The 24,538-nt window shown below is 43.0% G+C and overlaps 2 protein-coding genes across 9 annotated transcripts in view; one reads left to right on the plus strand and one right to left on the minus strand.

Moving 5' to 3' along the window:
• Window positions 1–92: 92 nt before the first annotated feature.
• On the plus strand, window positions 93–21,319 carry SAV1 (salvador family WW domain containing protein 1). Its single transcript, XM_074821168.1, has 5 exons — window positions 93–402; window positions 2,276–2,722; window positions 12,181–12,451; window positions 13,390–13,533; window positions 20,098–21,319. The coding sequence occupies exons 1-5, from the start codon at window positions 309–311 to the stop codon at window positions 20,297–20,299; spliced, it is 1,158 nt and encodes a 385-aa protein (XP_074677269.1). The 5' UTR covers window positions 93–308; the 3' UTR covers window positions 20,300–21,319.
• A 1,570-nt stretch (window positions 21,320–22,889) lies between these two features.
• The window catches only part of ATL1 (atlastin GTPase 1), a 33,201-nt gene continuing 31,552 nt past the window's right edge, over window positions 22,890–24,538 (minus strand). For all 8 annotated transcript variants that reach the window (XM_074821163.1, XM_074821162.1, XM_074821166.1 and 5 more), the window contains one exon: window positions 22,890–23,707. In XM_074821163.1, coding sequence (XP_074677264.1) covers window positions 23,597–23,707 — 111 coding nt within the window. In that variant the 3' untranslated portion in view covers window positions 22,890–23,596. The remainder of the gene's footprint in view (window positions 23,708–24,538) is intronic.

The raw sequence follows: 24,538 nt of genomic DNA on the forward strand, positions 1-24,538 counted from the left end.
CCGCCCCGGCGCACGCGCCCTCCCCGCCGCGCGGGGGCGCTGTGACAGCGCGCGCCCGCCCCTGCCCTGCCCCGCGGCCTATCCCCGGGGAGCGGAGGCCGCTTTCCCACAAGCCCCCGCGTGCCGCCTCCCCTCACCGCTGACCCGACCCCCCACCCCCCCTTCCCCGCCTTCCCGCCCGGTGCGCGGCCATGAGGGTGCGGAGCAACCGTCGCCGCGCCTGAGGGGACTGGGGCGGCCGGGCCGTGCCCTGCGGAGCGGGGAGCGGCGCCGGGTATGCGGGCGGTGGGAGCGGGCCGGGAGGTGGGATGCTGTCGCGGAAGAAGACGCGTACGGAGCTCTCCAAGCCGAGCGAGGTGCAGGGCAAATACGTGAAGAAGGAGACCAGCCCTCTGCTTCGCAGTGAGTGTCGGGGAAGGGCTCGGGGGGCTGGGAGCTGGGCTGGGAGGACAAGCCCGAGGCCTCCCGAGGGGGGGGCGCGTCCTTTGTGTGCTGTGGCGGTGGTTTGGCGGGCCCTGGAGGCCCTGCGCGGCTTTGGGGGGGGTCTCTTCGTGAGGGGAGGGGGGGGGGAGGTAGTTGTTGTGAGACCTGGGAGCTGATGGGGGGAGGCTGACTTTAAAGGGGGGAGGCTGACTTTAAAGGGGGGAGGCTGACTTTAAAGGGGGGAGGCTGACTTTAAAGGGGGGAGGCTGACTTTAAAGGGGGGAGGCTGACTTTAAAGGGGGGAGGCTGACTTTGACTTTAAAAGGGAGCCCTACACATAGTGTACCACCAGCTGCTCACCATAAACAAACTTGGTTGTTTTTTTCATTTTCTCAGCTACCGTTGCTTAGTTTCCAACAGGCAGGGTTTAAGGTAGTCTCCAAGCAGGTATCTCTCACATGAACAGCACAGATCATCTCTTTCTTTCCAGAAGTCAGGGTTGTTTTCCCAATCTAGGCGGTGTGCGCTGCCAAAAGGTGTGTGCTTTGAAAATGAGATAACTGTACAAGGCAGTTGCATAAAGTCCCCGTGGAAGCGAGTGCTCCAGTTCTTAACCATGAATCAACGTGGTGAGGTCACCGCTATGTACCTTGGACACTCTGATCTTTGTGTGGCTAACCTGATGCTAATGCCACAGCCCTGGTTTTGCTAGGACTGTACAAAGCACTGGCAAATACACGTTGAAAGTGCGCTGGGGTTTCTTTCTGTTAACATCTGAAAACAAGCTGAGACTGAAATGTATTATGCTGTAATTGCAGGATGATTCTGTGATTAGCTTGGAGATCACAACTAACAACGACTAATTTGTTGGTAGGAGCAGGCACTCAGCTTTTCTGGAAGTATTTGCTGCGTGAACAGCTAGTTCCCCAGTCAACAGGCAAAATCATGTAGTAGTCAGATTACACTGACTTAGTCTTTAATTAAAAAAAAACCCCAAAACCCACAAAGTTTTTTTCATATGAAGCTGTAGGCGTGTTTAAGGGGTCAACACCTTTTACACGTGGTATTTGCCACGATGTAATGACTAGTTATTACATGACTGCTTTGTAATGATTATAAATTTACTGATGATACCTTCTGGGATGCACTGAATTTTTACCCTAAGTTATAAAAGTTGATTATGAGGGGAAGGCAGTGACATTGTATGAATAGGTGTCACTGTTGATGCGCACAACCTCTTCAGGTAAAGGAGAAAGACAGATATCTTCAAAATAACTTGAGACTTTAGTGTGTGCAGAATGACAGCATTTTGCTGGCTGAACTTTGTGATTAATGGAGGAAGTGTGAATTCTGTCCCTGATTTTGCCATGGATTCCTGCAAGCACGCAGGCATTAATGTCTTCCGTTATTCTGAGTTCATAAGGACAGTGGTCCCGATGAACTGGTAGAATGGTAGCCAGGATACTTGGATTTTCTTGAACCTTCTAGTAGAGAGGTATGAAGCCTGGCTGATGGAGCCACAGTACAGCGTGGGGTGGGTTTTTTTGGGGGGTGTTTGTGTGGTTTTTGATGGGATTTGGGGTTTTTTGTGTCTATGGTGGATGCAGTTACACTGGCAAAACTGCACTCTTGGCAATAGGCTGTTGCTGGTGGGAGGGTGTGATGGTTTCTGTTGCACCAGTACAAACTGGAGAATTACCATTATACTTCCTTATGCATTAGAGGTGCCTTAAAGGGCTTCTAGCATTTGTATTTCCTCAGTTCCGTGGTGTAAATCAGCATTGTGGCCAGCCAAATGCTTTACGTGTAAGTACAGCCAAAGCTCTTATTTCTCTTTCATGCTGTATATCAGACCTGATGCCTTCATTTATCCGTCACGGTCCAACCATTCCAAGACGAACTGATATCTGTCCTCCTGACTCAACAACTTCTGCGTACGCTTCTGGTGGAGATGGAATTGTTTCCAGAAACCAGAGTTTCCTTCGAACTCCAGTGCAGAGGCCACCTCATGAAATAATGAGACGTGAAAGCAACAGACTGTCTGCGCCTTCCTATCTGGCAAGAAGTTTAGCTGATGTCCCCAGAGAATACGGCTCTTCCTCCCAGTCCTTTTTAACAGAAGCTAATTCTGTTTTGGAAAACGGAGATGCTGGTGCCCGTTGTTATTATTATGATCATTTTTATGATGCCCAGAGGAGACGTCAGTTAAATGATCGCATACATGAGGACTACAGGTATTATGAACACAACAACGATCTCTTCCAGAGGATGTCACAGAATCATGGGAGGCACACTTCAGGTAAGTATTAATTGTCACTTTTTTAAAAATATGTTTTTGATAAGACTTTAGGTGCAGAGGTACATCTGGATGATCGGGGTCTTGTTTTTAGGAGGTACGTTGTGTAGGACAGAGCTTCTTTTTGATGGCGCTTCTGTGATCTGAGTACCCTGTGTGTTCACATTTCTTAGAATCAAGAATTTGATCACATATATCCAGAAATGAAAAATCCATTTAAACCAGGATTTATTTATGAAGTAAATGGGGTGAGGTTGAGCAAGTTTTTTTTAACGCCAAGCATATATGCAATTCCTCATGACAAAGTTGATTCAGTTGCTAACTAGCAAGGAATTTTATTCATTAGGGGCATCTACGATTTTCATGATACAAAGCATAACCAACAGCTCTAAATTATAGCATTGCCGGTTTATTTTATTATATTTTAACTATCATTGTGTTATTATTTAATTTTATTGTCTTAATTTGAACTCAATAATTAAAAGAATTTATTGTAAATAGTCAAAGGGAGGAATGACAGCTTTGTGTAATTAGCAAATTGGCATAAGAGTTAGTGCTGAAATTGACTGCCCAGTCCTTGATTATTTTTTTTTTTTATTTTGTTTCTTTTAGCTTGTAATACTGTTTGTAAATATGCCTGTTTCCCCCTCAAATTCACTGGAACTTGTCTTTGTTTTCTAATGGAAGAATAAGCATAAGAAAGAAGAATCTATTTAATATTACTTTTTGAAATGTTTGATTCTATCTGTGATGACACTGAAGAATAATTCTTTGATGCTGTGTGCTGTTGTGAATCTATTGGTGGAATAAAAAACCCTGGGATTACAATATTGCCCATAGAAAGGTGACCTTAAAAGTAGTAAATTTGGCTGCATTTGAGCACTGTATATACTACAGAAACTTATGTTCAAGGAGGAGATTGAAACAAACATTTCAAACCTGTAAATAATGTACTTTCAATATGAAATATGCTGTTAGTTCATTATTACTTGTAATCAGTAAACAAAATAGTAAGTAGTCTCTAGTAAAATAAATCTCCTCTCTAGAAAAATAAATCTGCTAGGAAGAAGGTCAGCATTTAAGGCTGCTGACCATGTGTATGGAATTATAACCTGACAGTGCTTTGTGGGTTTTTTTTCCTACAGAAACATTTCAGTGAAAACAGACAGAAAAGCAATGCTGCTGTCAGCCAGTAAATTCTGAAATACAAAGGTTTAAGACTTGCTCCTTTATCCTCATTTATTTTCCTAAATGCTAACACATCTGATCTACCTAGATTTTGCATGAAAACCCTCCATCTCTGTCAGTTGTTCAGCCGGCAGTCATTAAACATTTACCTGGGTAACGAGCACCTATTAGCGTGTGCCGGGATATTGTAGGGAGGAGAGGCAGGAGGGGAGGATTTCATAAACCAATCCGTGAAGTGAACGTTCAAAATTACTGCAATAACTGTGTGCACTGAGGAAAACTTCAGCAAACGGTACTGCCGCTGTGTGGATTGAAACAGCAGTAAGTGGAAATGGAGCTCTTGGCTATTAGTTTGCAAGTGGAGTTTAATTTCTGAAATTAATAATTTAATTCTTAAAACAAGCTAAAAGTAGGGCTTTACAGCCGTATTTTTCTCAACTGTAGCAACATGGATTTCTTTCTAAAAAGACCTTTTTTTCCCCATTTGTCTACGTGTCCCCTTAGCCACTGGAAATCATAAAGGAGCTGCTGATGTTTGTGTGGTGTCTGTCATTCACTCTCATATTTTTACATTTGATAGTTTGAACAAATTCTACACGTATTTTGTCACTGGTGAGTATTCAGTCTCATGCATTTGTAGGGAGAGACAAAAAACAGTGAGCCTTTTGTCTGCCAAAGTGTCTCCCTTTTCCTCTTGTTTTGTTTTTCCATCTCATCATGGAATATGAACTTTTGAATTCTTCTCGGCTTCACTGCAGGAAGAATATTGACCTACATCATTAACTTTTGTACATCTTTTCAAGAATTGCTGTTATGTTTTCTCAGTAAAAGAATTATGTGGCCAAAAATAAGAAAACCTTAGATTTTCTTCCTTCACCTCACCATTAAGCTTCTTTTTATTTGAGCCATCCATTGTCTTCAAACCTTTAGTGTTTTCCTTGAGCTACACTAATCTTTCTGTAATTTCTACTTCCTTTTTTCCTGCATTTCCAGAATACTGAGGCAGACCTTTTGCTTTCATTGTCTAAATTACTTTTTCCTTACAGATGTCCATTGTTGTTTCTGACTGTTTCACCTAATCAAAATTCTTCATCAAGATAATTGATGACAAAATCACCTAATCCCTACAGTTTCAACGTATGAGTCTGTTTATTAGCTATACCTACCCTTTTTTCCCCTCTCCCCCCCCCTCCCTCAGAAGGCCCCCCCAGTTGGTCCTGTTACGGTTTGGGTTGATTTCTGTGGAAATGTTGCCTGGTGAACACAAGTTGTACTTGTTATTGGTGAGCGATGTTTCGTTCAGCGTTGGTTACAACTGAGATGACTTTGGAGAAGCAGTGGTCTGGAAGGGAAGAGGTGTGTTTCAGCTTTCATTCAAAATAAAGATTCTCTGTATAATTTGGAGATAAGTTGAAAACATCATCTTATTGAGATCTTCATACTCAAAGTATTCAGCTTCAAGTCCCATGATTTTCCAACAGTTGGTGTTGACAGCATTGATATGTTCTTTCATAGGCATTTCTCCTTGAAGTCATGTTTTCCCTCTCGGCATGATTCAATTCTCCCATGTCCTCCTTTTCTTACTCTCATTAGATTTGGTTTTAATTAGCAATCTAGTGCTGCTGTTTTCCTGAAAAATGTCTTCAGTTGCAATATTTCCTAGTTTTGTATGTTTAGCTACCTCTGTGGCATTTCTTGAAATTTTTTTTTTAGTGTCCATTTCAAACTTAATTCTAAGAGACTTTACCTGTCTTTCCTCGCCATCTCTTTCCTCTCTTCTAGGTTAAAGGTTTGGGGAGGTCTGTGGTTGAAGTTATATCTACAGTATAGATTGGAACTAACTTGTAACCAAGACCTCAGAGTTATTTGTACCTGTTTGAGCGGTAAGCTAAAAAATTCTTATGTGTATATGAAAATTGCTGAGATTAAAATCACAGTGTAAAGGAACTTTCTGATGGTGGATTGTAAGCAGTTGACTGTGATGTCAGAGGAGAAAAATGATTAATCCTGTGAACAGGGAATCCAGTGCACTTTAGTGAAAGAGGGTTCATCTCATGTTAAATTGTACCCCTTAAAAATTGCAAACTGGTAATCGTGCTTAATATAAGAGCAAAATAAAGAAATACAAATAATTAACTGAAACCTATTTAGAGCTAAAGTAGCAGGGCTTTTCTTTTTAGGTGTGTACACTTGACTCGCTTTCAAACAAATGGCAATTCCTGCCCTTTTCATTTGTGCTGATTTTGCAGTAACTTTGTAGCATACTTTTTGAGGCTTTCACAGTACTTCCTGTCATTTCCTATTTGTGAATTGATGCTGACTTGAAACACCCCATTCCCTCTGACAAAGGAGACACTTGTGCTCAGAAAGTACCTTTAGATGTTTTTGAATGGGTTAGGAAGGCCTAGAACCTGCAGACCTAGCTAAACGGGGTAGTTATTGGAACTTTTTTGCTATTATTACTCACTGCCTTAAACAGTTCATTCATCTTCTCTTCCCGTTCTTCATCCTGGTTTGATGAGGGGAAGGGAGAGGATTTTGGCATCCTGAAAAAAGGCTCTCAAGAAAATTTACCTAATTAAAGACAAATATGAAGGCCTTTTGTTTGCCTAGATTTGTTCCTCAACACTTTGAAATTTGGTTGAAGCTAGTTGTGGGGAGTTCATAGGCTCAAATTTCTCTGCCTACATCAGCACTGTATTTAATAAACAAAGTGAGACTGACTTTCAGTATTTTTGCTCTTTTCCCTTTATGCTGGACTCCTCTGTGCTTCCTACTAGGCAGACTCAAGAACGGTCTTTTGCTGACCTGGAAATGTTTCCTCCTAAGGACCTGGACTTCTTTCCAGGCAGAGCACCTTTACGATAAAACCTCTTCCATGGGCTGTGAAAGCATTAACACGTATCACTTAGTTTTCTTTGTTCCATGCTAATGGAACAAACCAAACAGAACTTCCTTGATTAAGGAAGGTACATATTCTTCACATTTGTGACGTTATTAGCTTAAGATATGTTTTTAAGGGAAGAATATTGAAGGAACTCTTTACACTGATACCTTATAATGTGCTGGAATGTGGTGATCAAAGTTTGGGTACTGGTATTAGGACACCCTCTTGTTGAAGATGTTGAGAATAAGACTGTATATAGGGCCTGGCTTTACTTAAAACTCGGAGTATTTTAAATCTTGTTAGTACTAGTAATAAGTGGTTGCTGTTCCTTTGCGCTTAAAGCGTTGAGAACATACACAGTGATATTCCTAAACAAGCAAACTGCATTGAACAGGATTTTCTTTTGCTTTGGAACAGAACATGACACCTCTTGGCCTGCTTGACAATTAATTCAAGACCTTAAACTGAAGATACTGAAGAGAAGGAAAAAGAAAAGCCACAAATAATGAACCAAAAAATACCCCAAGCACAAACCATTATGAAACAAGAGTTAACAAATGAGGCTAGACAAGTTCTAAAGAGGCAACCTGAAAAGGATTTACAATTGCATAAATTTAAATTAATTGTTGACCATTCTTGAGATTTGGTAGTGCCACTCAGGGGAGTTTGTAAAGAACAGTGCTCATCCTTAAGCAGAGGAAAGGAGACTTTTAACATTTGGAAAAAATAGGTAATTTGAACAACTCTATTCCTTGGGAAAGCAGAAAGAATGAGAATTTCTGTCTTGCCATAGATAAAACAGTATGTGAGCAAGAAACCCCTGAGTAGTTACAGTGAACTGGTTCAACTAGTCTGGTTTTGCTTATTCTATGATAGAGTTCACATCCTCTACCAATAGGAAAATCACAGGTTTTACACTAGATGTTTTGATAAAAATGGATCAAGTTGTAAGTTTGGGGTTTTTTTCTGTAGATAGTTTGCATTGTGCCATGTAAATCTGGTACCAGCCCATGATTCTGGGAATATCCTTGGTGTGTGCAGTAAAATCCTGTGTGAAGCTTTGGGCTGCTAGGAAAATGCTTCAAGGTTAAGACCTCACCTGAAATTTAAACACAGAGGAATATCATACTTTGGCAGTATGTCACAGAAAAGGTGGTGTTCCCAGTAGGTGTACTGGTTTATACTTTGGAAAAGATCCCATCTGAATTTACTCTTCCAAGTGTTGTTCAGTCTTATTATTGATACTTATAGGTGTGTATATATGAAAGTCAATTTTCATCTTCTCTTATTGTTTAGAATCATAGCAGGAGCTATTTCTCTTGTGTGTGTGTATCCACTCTCCCTTGAAGGAAGCATCTGATGAGTTTTATAAGGAAAAACAGTATACAGTTTCTTTTGATCTCTAGCAACTCCAATTATATACACAAATATCTAAATTGTATTAATTGCCAATTTGAATGCCATAGTGGGTTGATGGTTGTAAGACACTCTGAATATTACCTAATGTCTTAAAACTTCCAGCACACAGTATATTTCAATATGATCTGTGATTTTTAAGGGGAAAAATGCACATTAAGGCTCTACATGATAGGCTACAACCTGAAGTATTTGCAACCATCAGTTTATAAATGTGTAAAAATGTGTAGATGAGTTATAAATTTGATTTGGTAAGTAAGAGCTTTCTAGTTGTGGAGGCTGGGAACGCTGTTCAGAACTGGTAACTGATACAGCTGTGTAAGTTTATCTTAATGGTATGACTCTGCTTCTTCCTATATGAAGCCAAAATGGCAAAAGGAATGTATAATGTATTTGTGGTCTGGCATTATTTTTGTTCTTTGCATCTTAGAAATGAAATAAAAATAAGCTGGCATTGGGAGAAACCATGTAGCTAGAATTAAATGATTGTGCAACACAGAACTGCCAGCGCTGCCTTTCCATTGGGTGTAGCACTGCTTTTTAGCCTGTTTTCTAGGTGTTTTCTCTATGTAATCTAGATTTTGGTTTTCCTCATTACCTATGTCCCAGTCTTCTCAGGCTTTTGTATGAAGAGATAGAGGCATTGTGTCAAGAGAATTTCTGACGCAGGGGATGGCTTGTGCAACTTTTAATACCAATTTCCAAATTTCTAATGCTTTAGAAAGCATTGACCTTTACCCCAAGGAATAAGTATATATGTATTTGCTGCTGGAATCATGCTAGAATTTAGGAGGAACTGTAATAAAAATATAGATGTGCTGGTTTTAACAGTAAACAGAAAAATAGGTTTATGCCTTGGTGAAAGTTCTTTTCCCCAGTCAAGTTTGTGTGTTCAGATCTTCTGGTAGTGGTGATTTAATAGTTACTTTTTATATGTGCATGAAACTACAACACAGCAGGCCAGTTAGTTGGAGAAAACACTGAATTTGTTTATCCAAAGTGCAGTATTTTCAAGAAGCTTAAATGTTTGTATTTTGTCATTGGAATGAAAACAAAACCAGTGACATAACTAGGGTCTGAAATAGTTTTCCTGCCCCAGTACTGCTAAAGGTCAGGAAGCCTCCAGGATGTTTCTTCTCTGGAAATAAAGGTCTAAATTGCTTAATCCTAGTGAGAGGTGGGAGCTGTGACATGAACACGGCCATCGGCTTTCATTTATAAAGCTAACAAATTGGTAAACGCTATCACGAGAGGAAATACTTAAGGCCAAACAGTTCAGAACGTGACAAGGCTAAAAAAAGATTTGTTGGTGAGCACAGATGTCTTAAAGAACAGTACTCAGGAAAAAGTTTGTGAGATTATTTTTTTTAAAAATGTATTTATTCAGTTGCTTTGGAGCCTTCCCATTACTTTATTGTTGATGACTTCTATCTTGTAGTAGAAAGACAGCCCATCCAGTTCTCAGTCTATGTCATTTTATATGTAAACAAATGCTTAAAGTAAGTGACAGCCCTTGGTGTCCTGGTTTAACCCCAGCCAGGAGCAAAGCACCACGCAGCCGCTCACTCCTTTGCCCTCCTAGTGGGATGGGGAGGAGAATTGGGGAAAAAAGGTAGAACTCGTGGGTTGAGATGAGAATGGTTTAATAAATAAAATATAATAATAATAATAATAAAATATAATCATAACAATGATAAAATAAAATATAATAATAAGACTCATAAAATATAACAGTAAGACTCATAAAATATAATAATATAAAATATAAATAACTCCCAAGAAAAAACATGTGATACACAAGACAATTGCTCACCACCCACTGACCGATGCCCAGCCAGTCTCCCAGCCGCAACCCACCCCCAGCCAGCTCCCCCCAGTTTCTGTCCCGAGTGTGACATCCCAGGGTATGGAATAGCCCTTTGGCTAGTTCGGGTCAGCTCTCCTGGCCACGCTCCCTCCCAGCTTCTTGTGCACCTCCTCACTGGCAGAGCATGGGAAACCGAAAAATCCTTGACTACTTAGCAAGAGCTAAAACATCAGTGTGTTATCAACATTATTCTCACACTAAATCCAAAACACAGAACCGTACCAGCTACTGGGAAGAAAATTAACTATCCCAGCCAAAACCAGGACATTTGGCTAGCAAGCTGTGTTGTGTGTGTATTGTTGAAAAGGATTGTTGCCTTTGTCAGCAAACAGGAGTATGAAATTGCCTGAGAAAAGCAACAATTTTGCTCCTACTTCAGAGTTACTGTTGTCTTTTTGAGATAATGACCATACCTGAAACCTCTTTTTAATAGTGTACTTTAGATGGATAGACTCTGCCTTTCCCTCTCACGCTCAAAATAATCACCCCAAAATGTTATTTCTGAAAAACAGAGTGTATTTCAGAATCAGAAAATAATTATTTCAGGAAGGGGTGTATTCCTCAGTCAGTAAATGTGGTGCTTGGGATGGAGTCACTTCTGCCTTCCAAGAAAGTGGAAAAAGTGCCTCCCATACCCCTTCTGGCTATGGGAAATGGTAGCACACAAACTCTGATGAATACTGTGACAGAATAGATGCATTTGATCGTGGGATGAAAAGATAATTGAAATTTCTTTAAAGCCAGAGACTTTTTAACTGTAGAACTGTGGCTAACTGAAGGTAACTACTTAAGATTTATAAAAAGAAAGTTGAATTTGGGCCAGCACATCCAGTAGGTTTCCAGGGAATGGAAAGAGACCTGCAAAATTCTTGGTTATGTCACTTGGTTTTTGTGGTTGGGGTTTTTGGGGTTTGGGTTTTTTTCCATTTTCTGTATTTATTATGCCTTTTATTTCAACTAGTTTCCTAAGTATCCATAATACATAGAGGGAAGGAAAAGATGAAACTGGAATTAGTTTCTTCAGTACATCTATCAGCATCCAGGAGGCTAATTTTTAAAATGTAAAAACTGTGTGTATGTTACAAGAAATCACGTATTTTAAAACGCTAGTGAACTGTCTCTTAATCAGCTGTTTAGCAATACATCCTGAATGTGCTGTTTCTAGGGCAGAGGTGGGAACTTAACCAACTACTGATTCCTGAGCTCTCCTACTGCCAATACACCTAACCTAGGCTTTAGTCCTCTTGCTGGGGCAGCCCTTCTCCTGGTGCAGCACATGTCACCAAGAAAAGCTGGAAATTACTTTTTTTTCACGTGCCTCTTCAGCGTTACGAAGCGTAGGTGCTCAGTTTTAGAGAAGAGCAAGACGTAGTGAAGCAGATGCACAGCCTGTTAGACGTGAAATTTCCTTCCAGAATCTGTGGGAGGGAGGAAGGGGATGAAGGGAGATGGCAGAGAAGAGATGAGGAGATTTTGTGACTCGCTCTGAACAAAAGGTCTCTCAATCTTGTTGGGGTTGCGTTCAGAAGGCCTGGCTGGCCCACCCCACAGTGCACATAAACCAGCTGGTCTAACAGACGTGGGTGGTTTTAACAAAGAAGATACGGCAACATCAGCCTGCGCAGGATGACCGTGTTCAGCAAAGGGCTTGTGCAGGGTCCTGTGTGGATCCAGCTTTTCTGATTTCTCTTGTTACTGATGATACTTTTTGGCCGTGATTACACGCGCTTCAGTAATAGCAGGCGGGGCAGGACAGTGCTAACCTTGTCCCTCCTCTCTTGGTTCACCCGGTCCTGTTGCTGTTCTTGACTGGTTAATCTGAAAAGCTGTGTCAGTATTCAGTGATTTTTCTAGATAATTGTCATTTCTGACTGTAACCAGAAAAAGAGACAGCTGTGGGGTTTGGGGAGCTAAATAGTTTTGATGCAGCTATAATAGCATATGAACAGAAACTGTCATTTATGTAAAGCTTTAACATTTGTAATCTAATGTATTGTTCAAATTCACAGAGTGCCTCGTGGTGGGGAGGGGAAGTTGACTTCATATATAATGTTGATTTGGGGTATTATCAGTCTAGCTAAACATTGCTTTCCCTTTTTTTAGGCATCGGTAGAGTTGCTGCTACATCTCTAGGAAACTTAACAAACCATAGTTCTGAAGATTTACCTCTTCCTCCTGGCTGGTCAGTGGACTGGACTATTAGAGGAAGGAAATACTATATAGATCATAACACTAATACGACTCACTGGAGCCATCCACTCGAGCGTGAGGGACTGCCTCCAGGATGGGAGAGAGTTGAGTCAGCAGAATTTGGAGTGTATTATGTAGATCACATCAATAAAAGAGCTCAATATAAACATCCTTGTGCTCCCAGGTAAGACATCCACCTTCCCTTCTGTGATTGGTTTTTTCTTAATCCAGTTAAGAAAGTGGAACTGTTTTTGTCTCGTATATAATGTGCCAAAAACTTCTTATTTTTAGAAGTAAACTTTACTGGCTCTTGACTAAAATTTTTAGAAGAAGTTGTAATTGTTAGGTTTTTGTCTCATCTGTTACTGTCTTAAGTTTAGAAACAGGATATTGTTCCTAACTCACTAAAACAAAGCAGTCATTCTCTTCAACTGTCAGTAAAACAACAAAGTTGCTGAGAACAGAATTGAACTGTAGACTGAAAAGAAACTTGATCTGATGTTCCAGGAGACTGTTTGAATGAGCAGCACATACCATCTGAAACATGAATTAAGTCTTGTCTAGAATGAAAATCGGTATTGTAGCTAATTTAAAGGTAAAATGAAGTTAGTATACACCAAATCTAACAGGTATTTTCTGCTACTCCCATCTATTTTGCTGTTACGCAGAAAGACAAAGGTTTTTTAACGTGTGACACGAATAATAAACATGAGGATGTCCTTTGTTATCAACGGAATAACTCTTACAGCTGCTGCCTGAACACATTTTTGTTCTGGCATATTAAATGGTGGGTTATTTGGCTGAATCACTACTTGCCATTTTTCATGGGGTTTTTTTGTTCTGCTGTAGTATCCAGGTAGCAGGCACTAGGTGACTAGGTGTAAGGTGAATTTTATGGTGTGTTGACAGCAGCCACGCTTAGAGTTGTGATTGGAGCGAAGCACAAAAATAGCACCAGAAGTCGCTCTCAGTATAGGCCTGCTGAGGCAACACTCCATGTGTGGTTGCATCATTGACCTTTGCATGTGTGAATCTGTGTATTAATGTTAACCATTTGATGATATCAGTGTAGTTAAATTATTGCTTGGAGGTTACGGCCTTTGTCTGTCTTCCTTTGTACAGCGTTCCCCGTTACGACCAGCCTCCCCCTGTGACTTACCAGCCCCAGCAAGCTGAGAGAAGCCAACCTCTCCTTGTCCCTGCGAACCCCTACCACACCGCAGAGATTCCAGACTGGCTGCAGGTCTATGCCAGGGCTCCCGTAAAGTGAGATTTGGGTTTTTTTTCTTCCCATTCGCCTTCCACACTAGCTGAGAAGGAAAACAAATGAATGTTGATGACTGAAAGTAGAGCTCTACCTGGTATCTAGTTCTTAATTGCATAAGAATTCTTGCTGACAGAGCGTGAGGAAGTTATACCAGATGTTCATCGCCTGAATTTGCTTTGTGTTAGGCATTACTTACAGCCATCACAGTACTTCGTGTAGTTCACCTGACTTACAGAATGATTAATTAGAGAGTTGAGGATGTGATTTACCATCACTCATTTGTGAGAACGGCACCATGTGCTCGTAAAATATGCAAAATATTTTTAGGGTGTTAGCTTCTTAATGTGTATGTTACTCCTTTTTAACAAAGACATACAAATTTTCCTTCACAATTAAGAATTTTGAATACAGACCGCAATCTGTATTTCTATTCAAGAACTGTAATTAAAAGCTAAATGGCAGTAAAAAGTCATTTTTTTTCAAATAAACAATGCTATAGGAACAGGGAGTTTCCTCTAAGAAAATATCTGAGTCAGCCTAGTGAAACAAATTACATTTACTCATGGGTACAGCTCTGCAGAAGAGTAACACTAAACAGAAAAGCAGTGAAAAAAATCTGGATATGTTTTAATAATTATGAAATTATGTACTTTTTCCTAAGGAGAATATGGAGAAACTAAGTTCTACAGCAATGAGCCGGTCAGCCTGTAGTTGCAGATTCACATGATGTTCGGTGACTTCCACTAAAAAATCCTCTTATTTTTCTTTAGCTGCTTCTAGTAACTATAATTTGAATGGGTTTTATTACTAATTCTGGCTGCTGGGTTTGCCAGCAGTCCATAAAGATTTAAATTGGCCTAAAATCCACCAATACACTTATGCACCAGAGACTCACTAAGTTCCTGTAACCTATGGGAGGACTTGTTTCCTAGAAATACTTTTAGGGTTTGGCTGCAGCTGCATTTCTTTATTTAGGTCTTTGGCACATCCAGACAAAGTAGTTTTAAATATTTCAGCCTGTGTTGTATGAATTCTTGTTGGTACTTCTCTTGAAACTTGAGAAACAAATTTAAGGCAATTTAAACAATTTGAGATTATCAGGAATTTATTTAGATCTGAGACAAATTTTTTTTAAAGAATTCATTCAAGCTGTTTGAATAGAATTTACACTGTTCAGAGAAATTAAAAATCATGTATTTTCCAGTATCCTTTTAGTCTTGTTACAGTAGTGCTGGTGGTACCAGCAATATTGCCGTAATCCACAAACACGTCTGTGAAGAAATAAATTGTGGTTTATGCTAATATTATATTGGAAAAGTGAGGAAGAGGTAGCAGCTGGCTTAGTGTCACCTCATCTTGAGGACTTCTTAAGGAACAATTCACAGAATCCCAGAATCATCAAGATTGGAAAAGACCTTGAAGATCCTCCAGTCCAACCATGAACCTCACACTGACCATTCTCAACTAAATAGATACATAGTTTTCAGAGTTATTAAAATCAAGATCACTTATATGTTTTCAGTGTAATTTTAATAATGAACCTGTTCTCTGTTGCCAAAGCAATTGGCTTAAAACAGAGAAAAACATCCAGTAATGCTTATAAATTCTTTAGTAGTATTGTCCAGAAGCTGAGTGTGAGAGCTATGAATATCCTCCCATGTTCTGGTGCAAAAATGAAAGTAAGTGGGCAAAACACTTTCTTAGTTGTAGAGGAATAGCTTTTGTGATCACCTATTTGAAACTTACTGTAAAAATCTGTTGATTGTCAGTACAGTTTTTCACTGAGATCGTTGTGGTATATTTTGTTACAATTTGTTACTTAGAGCTGACTCTAGCTTGATTTAGCTGACTAAAAGCCAGTCATTTTTGTTGAGAAAAGTAGATAATGATAGCAAAAATAGATAATGTTAGCTTTTGTTTCAGCAGCTTCTCTAAAGGATAAGAATTCTGGCCACTGGAAAAATCTGATGGAGAGTTTAGTAGGTGTTAACCACAATGCTTCCTTATTTGAGTGAAAAATGGTCAAACTGTTAAGATAAAAAGATATGTTGGCTTACTGCACAGTGGAGAGTCTTTGATGTCTAGTCATAACTTGAGGTTATAACGATTTCCAATATCAAGGTCGTTTTGATACCTTGAAGTGTCCTTCTCCCCTCCTGGCACCTATCAGGGGTTGTTTTGAGAGTAAGCGCAGCTATCAGAATAGAGCACAGTGGAATCAAGACTCCCGGCTTGTGTTTAACCCTTTCCTAGACTCTAAAATGGGGTGTTTCTCCACCTTCCAAGTTAGCCTGGTAGGTGTTCCCACAGTATGTCAGACTGCACGTGAGGGATTCTGAGGGTGAGGAGACCAAAAATGCCTTCCTTGGATGAGAGAGCGTGGTTCAGATTGTTCCCCCCCTCCCTCTGGAGCATGGGTCTGAACCCAGGTCTTCCTTCTTCCAGCCCTAACCAATGGTTTGGGGCAGGTCAGTGTTTCTTGTGTTGAAAGTGTCCTATTTTATATTAAATCTTTGCTCTCTACTGGGAAGAGCACTGGAGACGGGGTATTCTGACTGCACGTTCTGCCTGGTAAGCTCCTGCTTTCTCACCCAGGAGGGAAGGCTCTGCACTCTGCAGGAATTTTGTACTAATTTGCTTTCTCCCCTCGATTTCAGGCTCTGGGACTAGTTGCCCTTCTAAAAAATACCAGGGGAGTCAAGGTCAGGTGCTGGTACCCTGTGCCCTGCTCCTTGCGACATCGCTGGTGAGCGTTCCTAGACCTGCAGTCTTTGGGATCTGAATGAGCCCCTTCCCACTGAGGCACTGCTAGTGGCTTCATCTTTAATTAGACTTTTTCTCCCATTAAACACTGCTCTTGGCAGGCAAAATGAAACTCTCACGTGGAAGAGTAATCCTGATGTGCTGCTGCTCTTGAGAATCTGTCAGCAGCAACAGCTTCAAAGAGCTAAAGAACCACCAAGGTTTTAGCAATCGGTGATGATGCTTAAAAAAAAAAAAAAAGCTGCCTGCCCCAGAAAACCTACAAACATGCATGTGATGGAACTTTTTTTTTTTCCCTTCTTGTATTGGCACCTTAATAAGAAACAGCCCTTCCACTGAGAATGGGCCTTGCTGCGGAATATATTTTAATAAATGTCATTGGCCTGGAACATTTTAAAGGATACCTCAGCGCGGGGCAAGCCAAGGGAAATCTTGCTCCAATTGAATTCAGCTCATGCTGAGTGGGAAAGGAGCAGAGATGGAAAGGTGGTGTGCACATAAACTCAGTAATCAAGTGCTTACAAAGGTGGTTGTACTTGGCAAACCTTCCCCAGCAGCTGCTCGCAGTCTGCCTCTCTTTGGAGTTTGATCTCCACGTTGACATACAGCTGCAATTTGGGGTTTCTTGCTTTCGGGAAAAGTGACTTTTAGCAGTGCAGCCCTGTCAAGACTTGGGATAACTTGAATGTGGAAGCTGTGATTTAGGAAGTTTAAAGAAACTGTGATTATTTAAGTTCTTCAGATTCAGTGGTAACCATCTGCGTGTCTTGGTGCTTCTCTGGTGCGTACAGCCTCCTGAGTATATCCTTTCAATTTGTAATGCAGTTTATTTGCATAAATTTACTGATGTTTTGGCTTCAGCTTCCACTCACGTGAATATATTTTCTCACGTGATTCATTAAAATGGCTATTGGAGAGCAAGGCTCAAATCAAACAAAATCAAGATTAAAACTGGGTTGAGGAATTGCTGTTCCCTCGCCTTGCTCAGGAAATTCTGCAGCTTGTCCTATTCCCGGCGCTGGCCAGGCCCATGGTGGTACACTCTGTGCTGCTCAGGTCCCCTTTCCAGGGACAGCATTAGCTCCCCTGCACACTTTGGGGTGATATTCCTGAAGTTCTCTCAAGACAAGGCTCTCCAAGCTTAGGCAGACTCAGCTTAGCCCAGATATCCCCACTCAGGAGGACTGTGCTGAGTTGCTCCTTGGGCTGTGTGTCTGTTCCTGAACCGGGCAGCTGTCCTCATGGCTGCTGGCTCACATCACCCTGCCAGGCTTCCCTAGTCCTCATGCTGAGGTGAAAAGAGCCCATTGAAGAGAAAAATCTGTTTATTTTAAGCTTCAGTATATATATTGAGCTACCCAAAGTCATCGTACTACTAGGTTTAAGTTTGGGGATCAGGCTGCATACAGACGTGCTGGTGGAGTCCCCATCCCTGGATGTGTTTAAGGGTCGTTTAGATGAGATGTTGGGGGATGTGGTGTAGGGGAGAACTTTGTAGAGTGGGGCTGATGGTTGGACTCGATGATCCCAAGGGTCTTTTCCAACCTGAATGAATGATTCTGACTGCCGTGAGCCGGATCCCAGTCGGTAATCGTTCAGCCACATGGGCTTCGGAGCCTGAACTAACGTACCCTAAGTTGCTCACCAAAACAGTTGTCTTGCTGTTGGCCCGGGATCTTGGGTTTTTCCAGAGTTATTTCAATTACCAACTCCTTGAGGAACATGCTGAATGCCAGTGTCTCCTGCTTAATACCATCCTGCAGCTCTTCCCCACGGGGTATGGTGGTAGTACTGGCCGTGAGCCACAGACCTTTAATCCTGTCTCTGTAGAATCACCACAATTTGGTTGAAAAACTGTGTTAGAAATATGTTTTTCTACCAGGATCTTGGAAACCTTCCCCTACTTCTGGCACAAAAAGAGGGCCATTAAAAAAAAGTAATGAAGAAAAATGCCTTCTTGAATGGTTTGGATAGCTTCTATGTAAATATTATAGAGATTCAATTTGGGAAATGTTGAACCATGTGTTTGGTATAAAAGATCATCAGCTTTGGAGAATTTGTGGCATGAAAGTGAGTCACTGATTAATGTTCTGATTGAACAAACCTCCGTTATGAGACCGGACTTGGTTTGACCAGCTCTCTGCCTCCCTTGCAGAGCTTCGAGTGCCAGTTTTGATTGTGGAAAATTACTTGCAGGAGAAATGGCATAGTTGTGATTAGTCACAAGAGTGGTTTGGCAGTTCGGACACAAAATGGAGCCTTCAGGAAACTTCTTCAGCTCTGCTAGTGAGACAAGGGAGGCCTGAAGAGGCTCCTCTGACATTAAGTTTGTACCTGTCCAGTGGCAGCAGCTTTGATATCCCACAAGTCTGGACGCAGGGGCGTGTTTATGTTTCAGAAACTGAAAAAAAGCGTTAGGGGTATAAACAGAAATTCAGAATTGCTCCCTATTAAAAAGTAAAAATAAAAAACCCTGGGACTAACAGTGATGCAGCTTTTCTAAGAAAAGCAGTGCTGCCTGTTGAGCAGGAGAGGAGAAAACCTGCAGAAAGAAAGGCCAGATGCGCTTCGCCAGCAGCTCTGGCACCCCGGAGTGTCCATAGTGGCTAGTGACACTTTCCTTGGACGTGGTTTCTCCCGCCTTATGGCCTCGTGTTGTGTTTCTGCTTTTCTTTGGGGTTCGTTTTAATGTGTGTCCCTCTCCTTACCCCTGCCGGTACTTCCTCGGTGAGCGCTCGCGTGTTGCACCGCTGCCTGGTGTCACTTCCCTCCTCAAGGAAAAAGTGTTGACGGCGGGGGTGACACTTCGATGACCCAGCCTGCTGTGTTTTCCCCTCACCTAACCAACAGCTTGTAACTGGGGGAAGTGGGAAAAAATATGACAGTAACTGGTTGACCTCACCACTGGGCTTGTTTCAGTCTCATGCGGGGAGCTGGGTCAGATATTCATAAAGGAAGAGTTTGGGGTGGCACCAGTGTGCCTCAGGCTCTCGGCGCATGTCTTCAGGGGACCTCCCTGGGTTATTTTTTCCAGCGTGGGGAGACAGAACGTGCAGGATTTTTAGCTGTTAGTGCTTGCATGGCTCCCTTGACACCCACCCTGCTCCCCGCGGGGCAGAGAGATCGCTGCCCGTAGCTACGGGTGGTGAGGAGGTTCCTTGCTGGTGTGAGTACTTACAGCTGTTAATTATGGCCTGATTGGATTTCCCTGCTCATGACCCTGTTTGAGACACACCGACTTAAATTAGTGCTGCTAATTAACAGGAGGAGGGCAGTGGCCAAGAGCGCTTGTTAAGGCCAGCACAAGAAGGTTCTGGAAATAAAGGTGTGTTGTGAGGGAAGGCAGGCAGCGTTCTGCCTTCTGGGGGGTACCTGCTGGGGAGAGTTGGGGTCTGCTGTTGAAATAATGAATTATTTTGTGTGTGTTACTCTAAATTTAAAAAGATGAAGATACTAAATCTTCAAGGCTTGTTGTGAACAGAATCGCTGTTTTAACGCTTCCAAAACACCTTTTTTCCATTGGTTTATTTCTTTAGTATTTCTCAAGTTTATCGTGGCGTATTAGGAGCAATTCTGCAGCTGAGCTGTAAGTGATGTTTCTCCGGCTCGCTTTGAGACGCCACCCCCTGTCTTTTGGTGTTAATCACCTTATTTCTTCACCTAAAAGATACCAAGGGAGATTGCTAGAAATCTGACCGCTGGCCGCACAACGGCGGGGGGCCGCTTCGGAAGGAAACGCGTGAAACGCCGTGTCTGGGCTGGCGCTGGCACGTGGGTAACGGGCTCTTCTGTCACCCCAGGTACGATCACATCCTGAAGTGGGAGCTCTTCCAGCTGGCGGACCTGGACACCTACCAGGGGATGCTGAAGCTGCTCTTCATGAAGGAACTGGAACGGATCGTGAAGCTGTACGAAGCGTACAGGCAGGCCCTCCTCACCGAGCTGGAGCACCGCAAGCAGAGGCAGCAGTGGTATGCCCAGCAGCACAGCAAGAATTTTTAAGCTACCAACTCTTTTTAACAGACTTTCATGAGGACACTTAAGAGCTTTAAAAGGTTTTTCACACTTAAAACTATGAAAAAGTGCTTTTGTTGAAAAGGCAGCTTATTTTTGTTGACATTGCACCTTTGTTATTATCCTCTCGAATATTTTTCTACCTGTGTTATGTATTGTTTATAAAAAAAATGAAAAATGTTTGTTAACCTTTTTCCATGCAAGAACTAGTTTATTATTCTGAAAACCAGCGCGGAGTTTAATCAGAGACTCGATTCTTTTTCTAGCAGTCAGCTGCATTATTAAGAAGCTGATGATATATTTTTTAAAGGACAAGAGATGCAACTATATAAAGTGTCCTGGATTCAAACCATTGTTAAAACCCAAATGACTTATTTCCGTGCGTTTCCCTCGGGACTTGGCACTCCTCTCCTGAGAGAGGCCTGCTCTTTGTTTACAGCTTTAACGTACAGAACACCGACGCTGCTGCTGTTCCGTAACACCCGGACAGGAGCGGAGTCCACCCGCCGAAACCAAGTTGCTTCTTGGAGGTGAAGTCTGAGTTGCCTTATTTTTTACTTTAACGCATTGCTACTTTAGATTACTACTAGTTTTCACAGAAGTTAGTCAGAGGGGAAATACCCTGTACCTTCTTAAAGACCGAGATCTCTAAGCAAACTGTTCACAGGTGTTTAAATCCTGAGTAAACTGCATTTCATAAAATGTGACCCGGCCCCATGGGAAGGTAACAGTGTTGTCCAACCAGCTCTACCACGCCATGGAAAAAATCAGGGATGTAACAACAATTACTTCTTTTTAAATGAGCTTTTGTCTTGTAGTAAAGCTTCCTTACTTGGGGAAAATTTTTAGTTGTACAGTTACCCTCTCCAATATTTTCATTTGGTTCATTGATTGTCCTGAAGTGTTATTTATGGATTCTTTTTAGTGCAATAAACATTGTTGCCGACAAAAAAAAATACATTTCTTGTAAATCCTATTAATTCAATAAAAATAATTTTGTTTAATGAATGAAGGGTTGTCCAACTGATTTTTTTTGTCTTTTAGAATGTCAAATAAAATCCACCCTGTGGATAAGGAATTGGCTGGATGGTCACACTGAGTTGTGGTCAGCAGCTCGATGTCCCAATGGAGAGCGGTGATGAGCGGCGTCCTCAGGGGTCAGCACTGGCGTTGTTTAACATCTTTGTTGGTGACACGGACAGCGGGATCGAGGCACCCTCAGCAAGTTCCCCGCTGACACCGAGCTGTGTGGTGCGGTGACACGCTGAGGGAAGGGATGTGCCATCCAGAGGGACCTGGACAGGCTGGAGAGGGGGGACATGCAAACCTCATGGAGTTCAACAAGGCCAAGGGCAAGGTCCTGCCCATGGGTCGGGGCAATCCCAAGCACAAATCCAGGCTGGGCGAGGAGTGGATTGAGAGCAGCCCCAAGGAGAAGGGCTTGGGGGTGTTAGTGGGTGGAAAACTGACTGTGAGCCAGCAATGTGCACTGGCAGCCCAGAAAGCCACCCGTGTGCTGGGCTGCACCCAGAGCAGTGTGGGCAGCAGGGCGAGGGGGGGGATTCTCCCCCTCTGGTCTGCTCTCAGGAGACCCCCCTGCAGTGCTGGGTCCAGCTCTGGGGGCACCAAGATCAGAAGGACACGGACCTGCTCAAGCAGGGCCAGAGGAGGCCACGAAGATGCTCGGGGGGCTGGAGCACCCCCCTGTGAGGACAGGCTGAGAGAGTTGGGGGGGTTCAGCTGGAGAAGAGAAGGCTCTGGGGAGACCTTAGAGTGGCCTCCCAGGACTGAAAGGGGCTACAGGAAAGGGGGGAGGGACTCTTGATCAGGGGGGAGGGATAGGACGAGGGGGAATGGTTTTAAACTGAAAGGAGGAAGATTTAGATGAGATGTAAGAAAGAATTTCTTCCCTGTGAGGGTGGTGAGGCCCTGGCACAGGTTGCCCAGAGAAGCTGTGGCTGCCCCCTCCCTGGAAGGGTTCAAGGCCAGGTTGGACGGGGCTTTGGGCAACCTGGGCTAGTGGAAGGTGTCCCTGCCCAGGGCAGGGGGTTGGGACTGGATGAGCTTTAAGGTCCTTTCCATCCCAAAACATCCCATGATTCTGTGAAAAGCAGGCGGGGCCCAGGGCGAGGAGGGGACGAAGCTGCTGTTGGGGCTGGTGCTGTTCTCTGTCGGGGCGCTGCCGGCTGCCCCAGGCGGTCACAGCTGAGCCCCAAGTGTCAACCTCTGCACGGTGAGACACGTCAGTTCTTCCAGGCAGCGCGAGGAGCCCCTGGGTGGTTCTACCCGGTGCCGTACCCTGCGAGGGGACCCCAGCGCAGCCCCTTCCTTTGGCCGTGCTTCACTTAAGCTTTTTCTCCACTGTGAAAAGCTGGAGACTTTTGCCTAAGACTTCCAAAACCCATCTTTACCTTCTGGGTGACAGAAGGTCACAGCTGGGTGGGAGACAGCCCAGAGTATTTTCAAAATACCAACTAAAACACCAATTCTGAAGGCCAAAAGGAAACCAAGAATGTGAAAAAATGAAGAAGAGAAGCTCTCACCTCGTTAGTCAATAATTGCCTCCTGTAGAACCAACTTCTTAGGAACCGAAAGCAAACTTTAATAGTTCTGACGATAAAAGAATAGAACTGTTGAACACACTTTCTATGCACTATAATGAATATATGTACAGAAATACAGTGAAACTTTCTCCAATACATATACAAAGTGATACTTTGTGCATCGGTTACAAACAGAAAAGTAGGCTGTCCTTACGAGATCGTTAACATACCATAGCAGAAGTGCCCTTACAGTTTCTGATAAAGCAAGTTAATACATTTTTAATTATGTAATTAAATGGTTAATTGAAGAAAAAACTTGGTTACATGTTATAACTTGTTCAAGTATCTGAAAAGAAGTTGGCTTTTGAAGAAGCTAAGGTCTGGGAGATTTTTAGTTGCTGTATGATGTAAATTATGATTTCTTCAGTGACTTCATAACTAATTAAGAAGGGGAAAATAAGGCTTCATAAATTAGCTGGGAAGTAGGCTGGCTGTTACAAATTAAAAGCACTTTGTCGTTGCGGCAGCACCAATATGTACATATTAACAAAACGAAAAACATGCTGCCATCTTCCCGTCAAACACCGTGTTTGAACGAACACACCGAACCACCGGACACGTCACTTGTTCTCCACTCTCCCTGTTCCATGGCAGGAGCTTGTGATGGGTACGAGGATGAGGGTGTTGAACCGAGGGTGAGGCGGCCGCGCCTCCTTCATGCATCGCCGGGAGCGCGCCCGGTTTACACCGTCTTCCTCTCCGAGCCCTCGGCGGGCTCCGCTTTCTGTGCGGGGAAGGCGTGGTGGTACAAATGTCTGTGAGTGGCGGCTGCGCTGTACAGTTTGTACAAAGCCTGGGGGAAAAAAAAAAAGAGGAAAAAAGATGGTTCTGGCCCCAGCCCCGGGGTGTCTGACCCGTACGGGCCGTGCAGCGGCGACAGGATCAACCCGTCCACGGTGGGCGGTTTGTTTTGTGCACCAACCCTTGATTGTCTCACACGTCGGACAGGGAAAAGGATAAAGCTCAGCGGTGTGCTAATTTTTCAAATGTCTCAGCTATAAGAGGAGCTACTTTGAGTTGTAGTAAATCAAGGCCTACCTGGAGGATGAGTAAGGGATTTATGAGGGGTTGGATATTTTTCTAACAGGTTTCACGCGCTGCGGTTAAATTTCTGCATCCTCGGCATTTTGTTTCTCACCACCGAGCAGATCCAGCTGGCATCACACGGAGGGCTTTGCTATGTAATGGCTACCTGGTTTGCCTACATCATTTTTCTGCAGATTAATGCAGAATTTTCAGATTAATGCCCAGAATTCTGCAGATTAATGGCCCTCCTGAGGGGCAGCAACAGGCAGGGACCCCCATACCCAGTGCCACCGGCACAGATGGGGCTGGATGCAGAGGAGCTGGCCATCACGGCTCTGACATCGCCATTTCAAATGAAGATGTAGGAAAAATAAAGAATAAAACCCAAGAAAACCCAACAACTGAAAACCCACCAGCTCCAGGTGGGACCTGAAGCCTGTTGGTGAGCCAGGACAGGGTGGCAAGGCACAGACAAGGGGGAGGAAACCGCCTGCTCCCAGGGTGACACGTTCCTGGCGTGAAGCAGGCAAGGAGGAGGCAGCAGCAAGGAGGAGGGTGGGGAGGTGAGAAGCCTCCGGGGGTGTTTGAGGCGCCGCTG

Source organism: Strix aluco, chromosome 4 (genome assembly GCF_031877795.1).
Source record: "Strix aluco isolate bStrAlu1 chromosome 4, bStrAlu1.hap1, whole genome shotgun sequence".
NCBI lineage: Eukaryota > Metazoa > Chordata > Aves > Strigiformes > Strigidae > Strix > Strix aluco.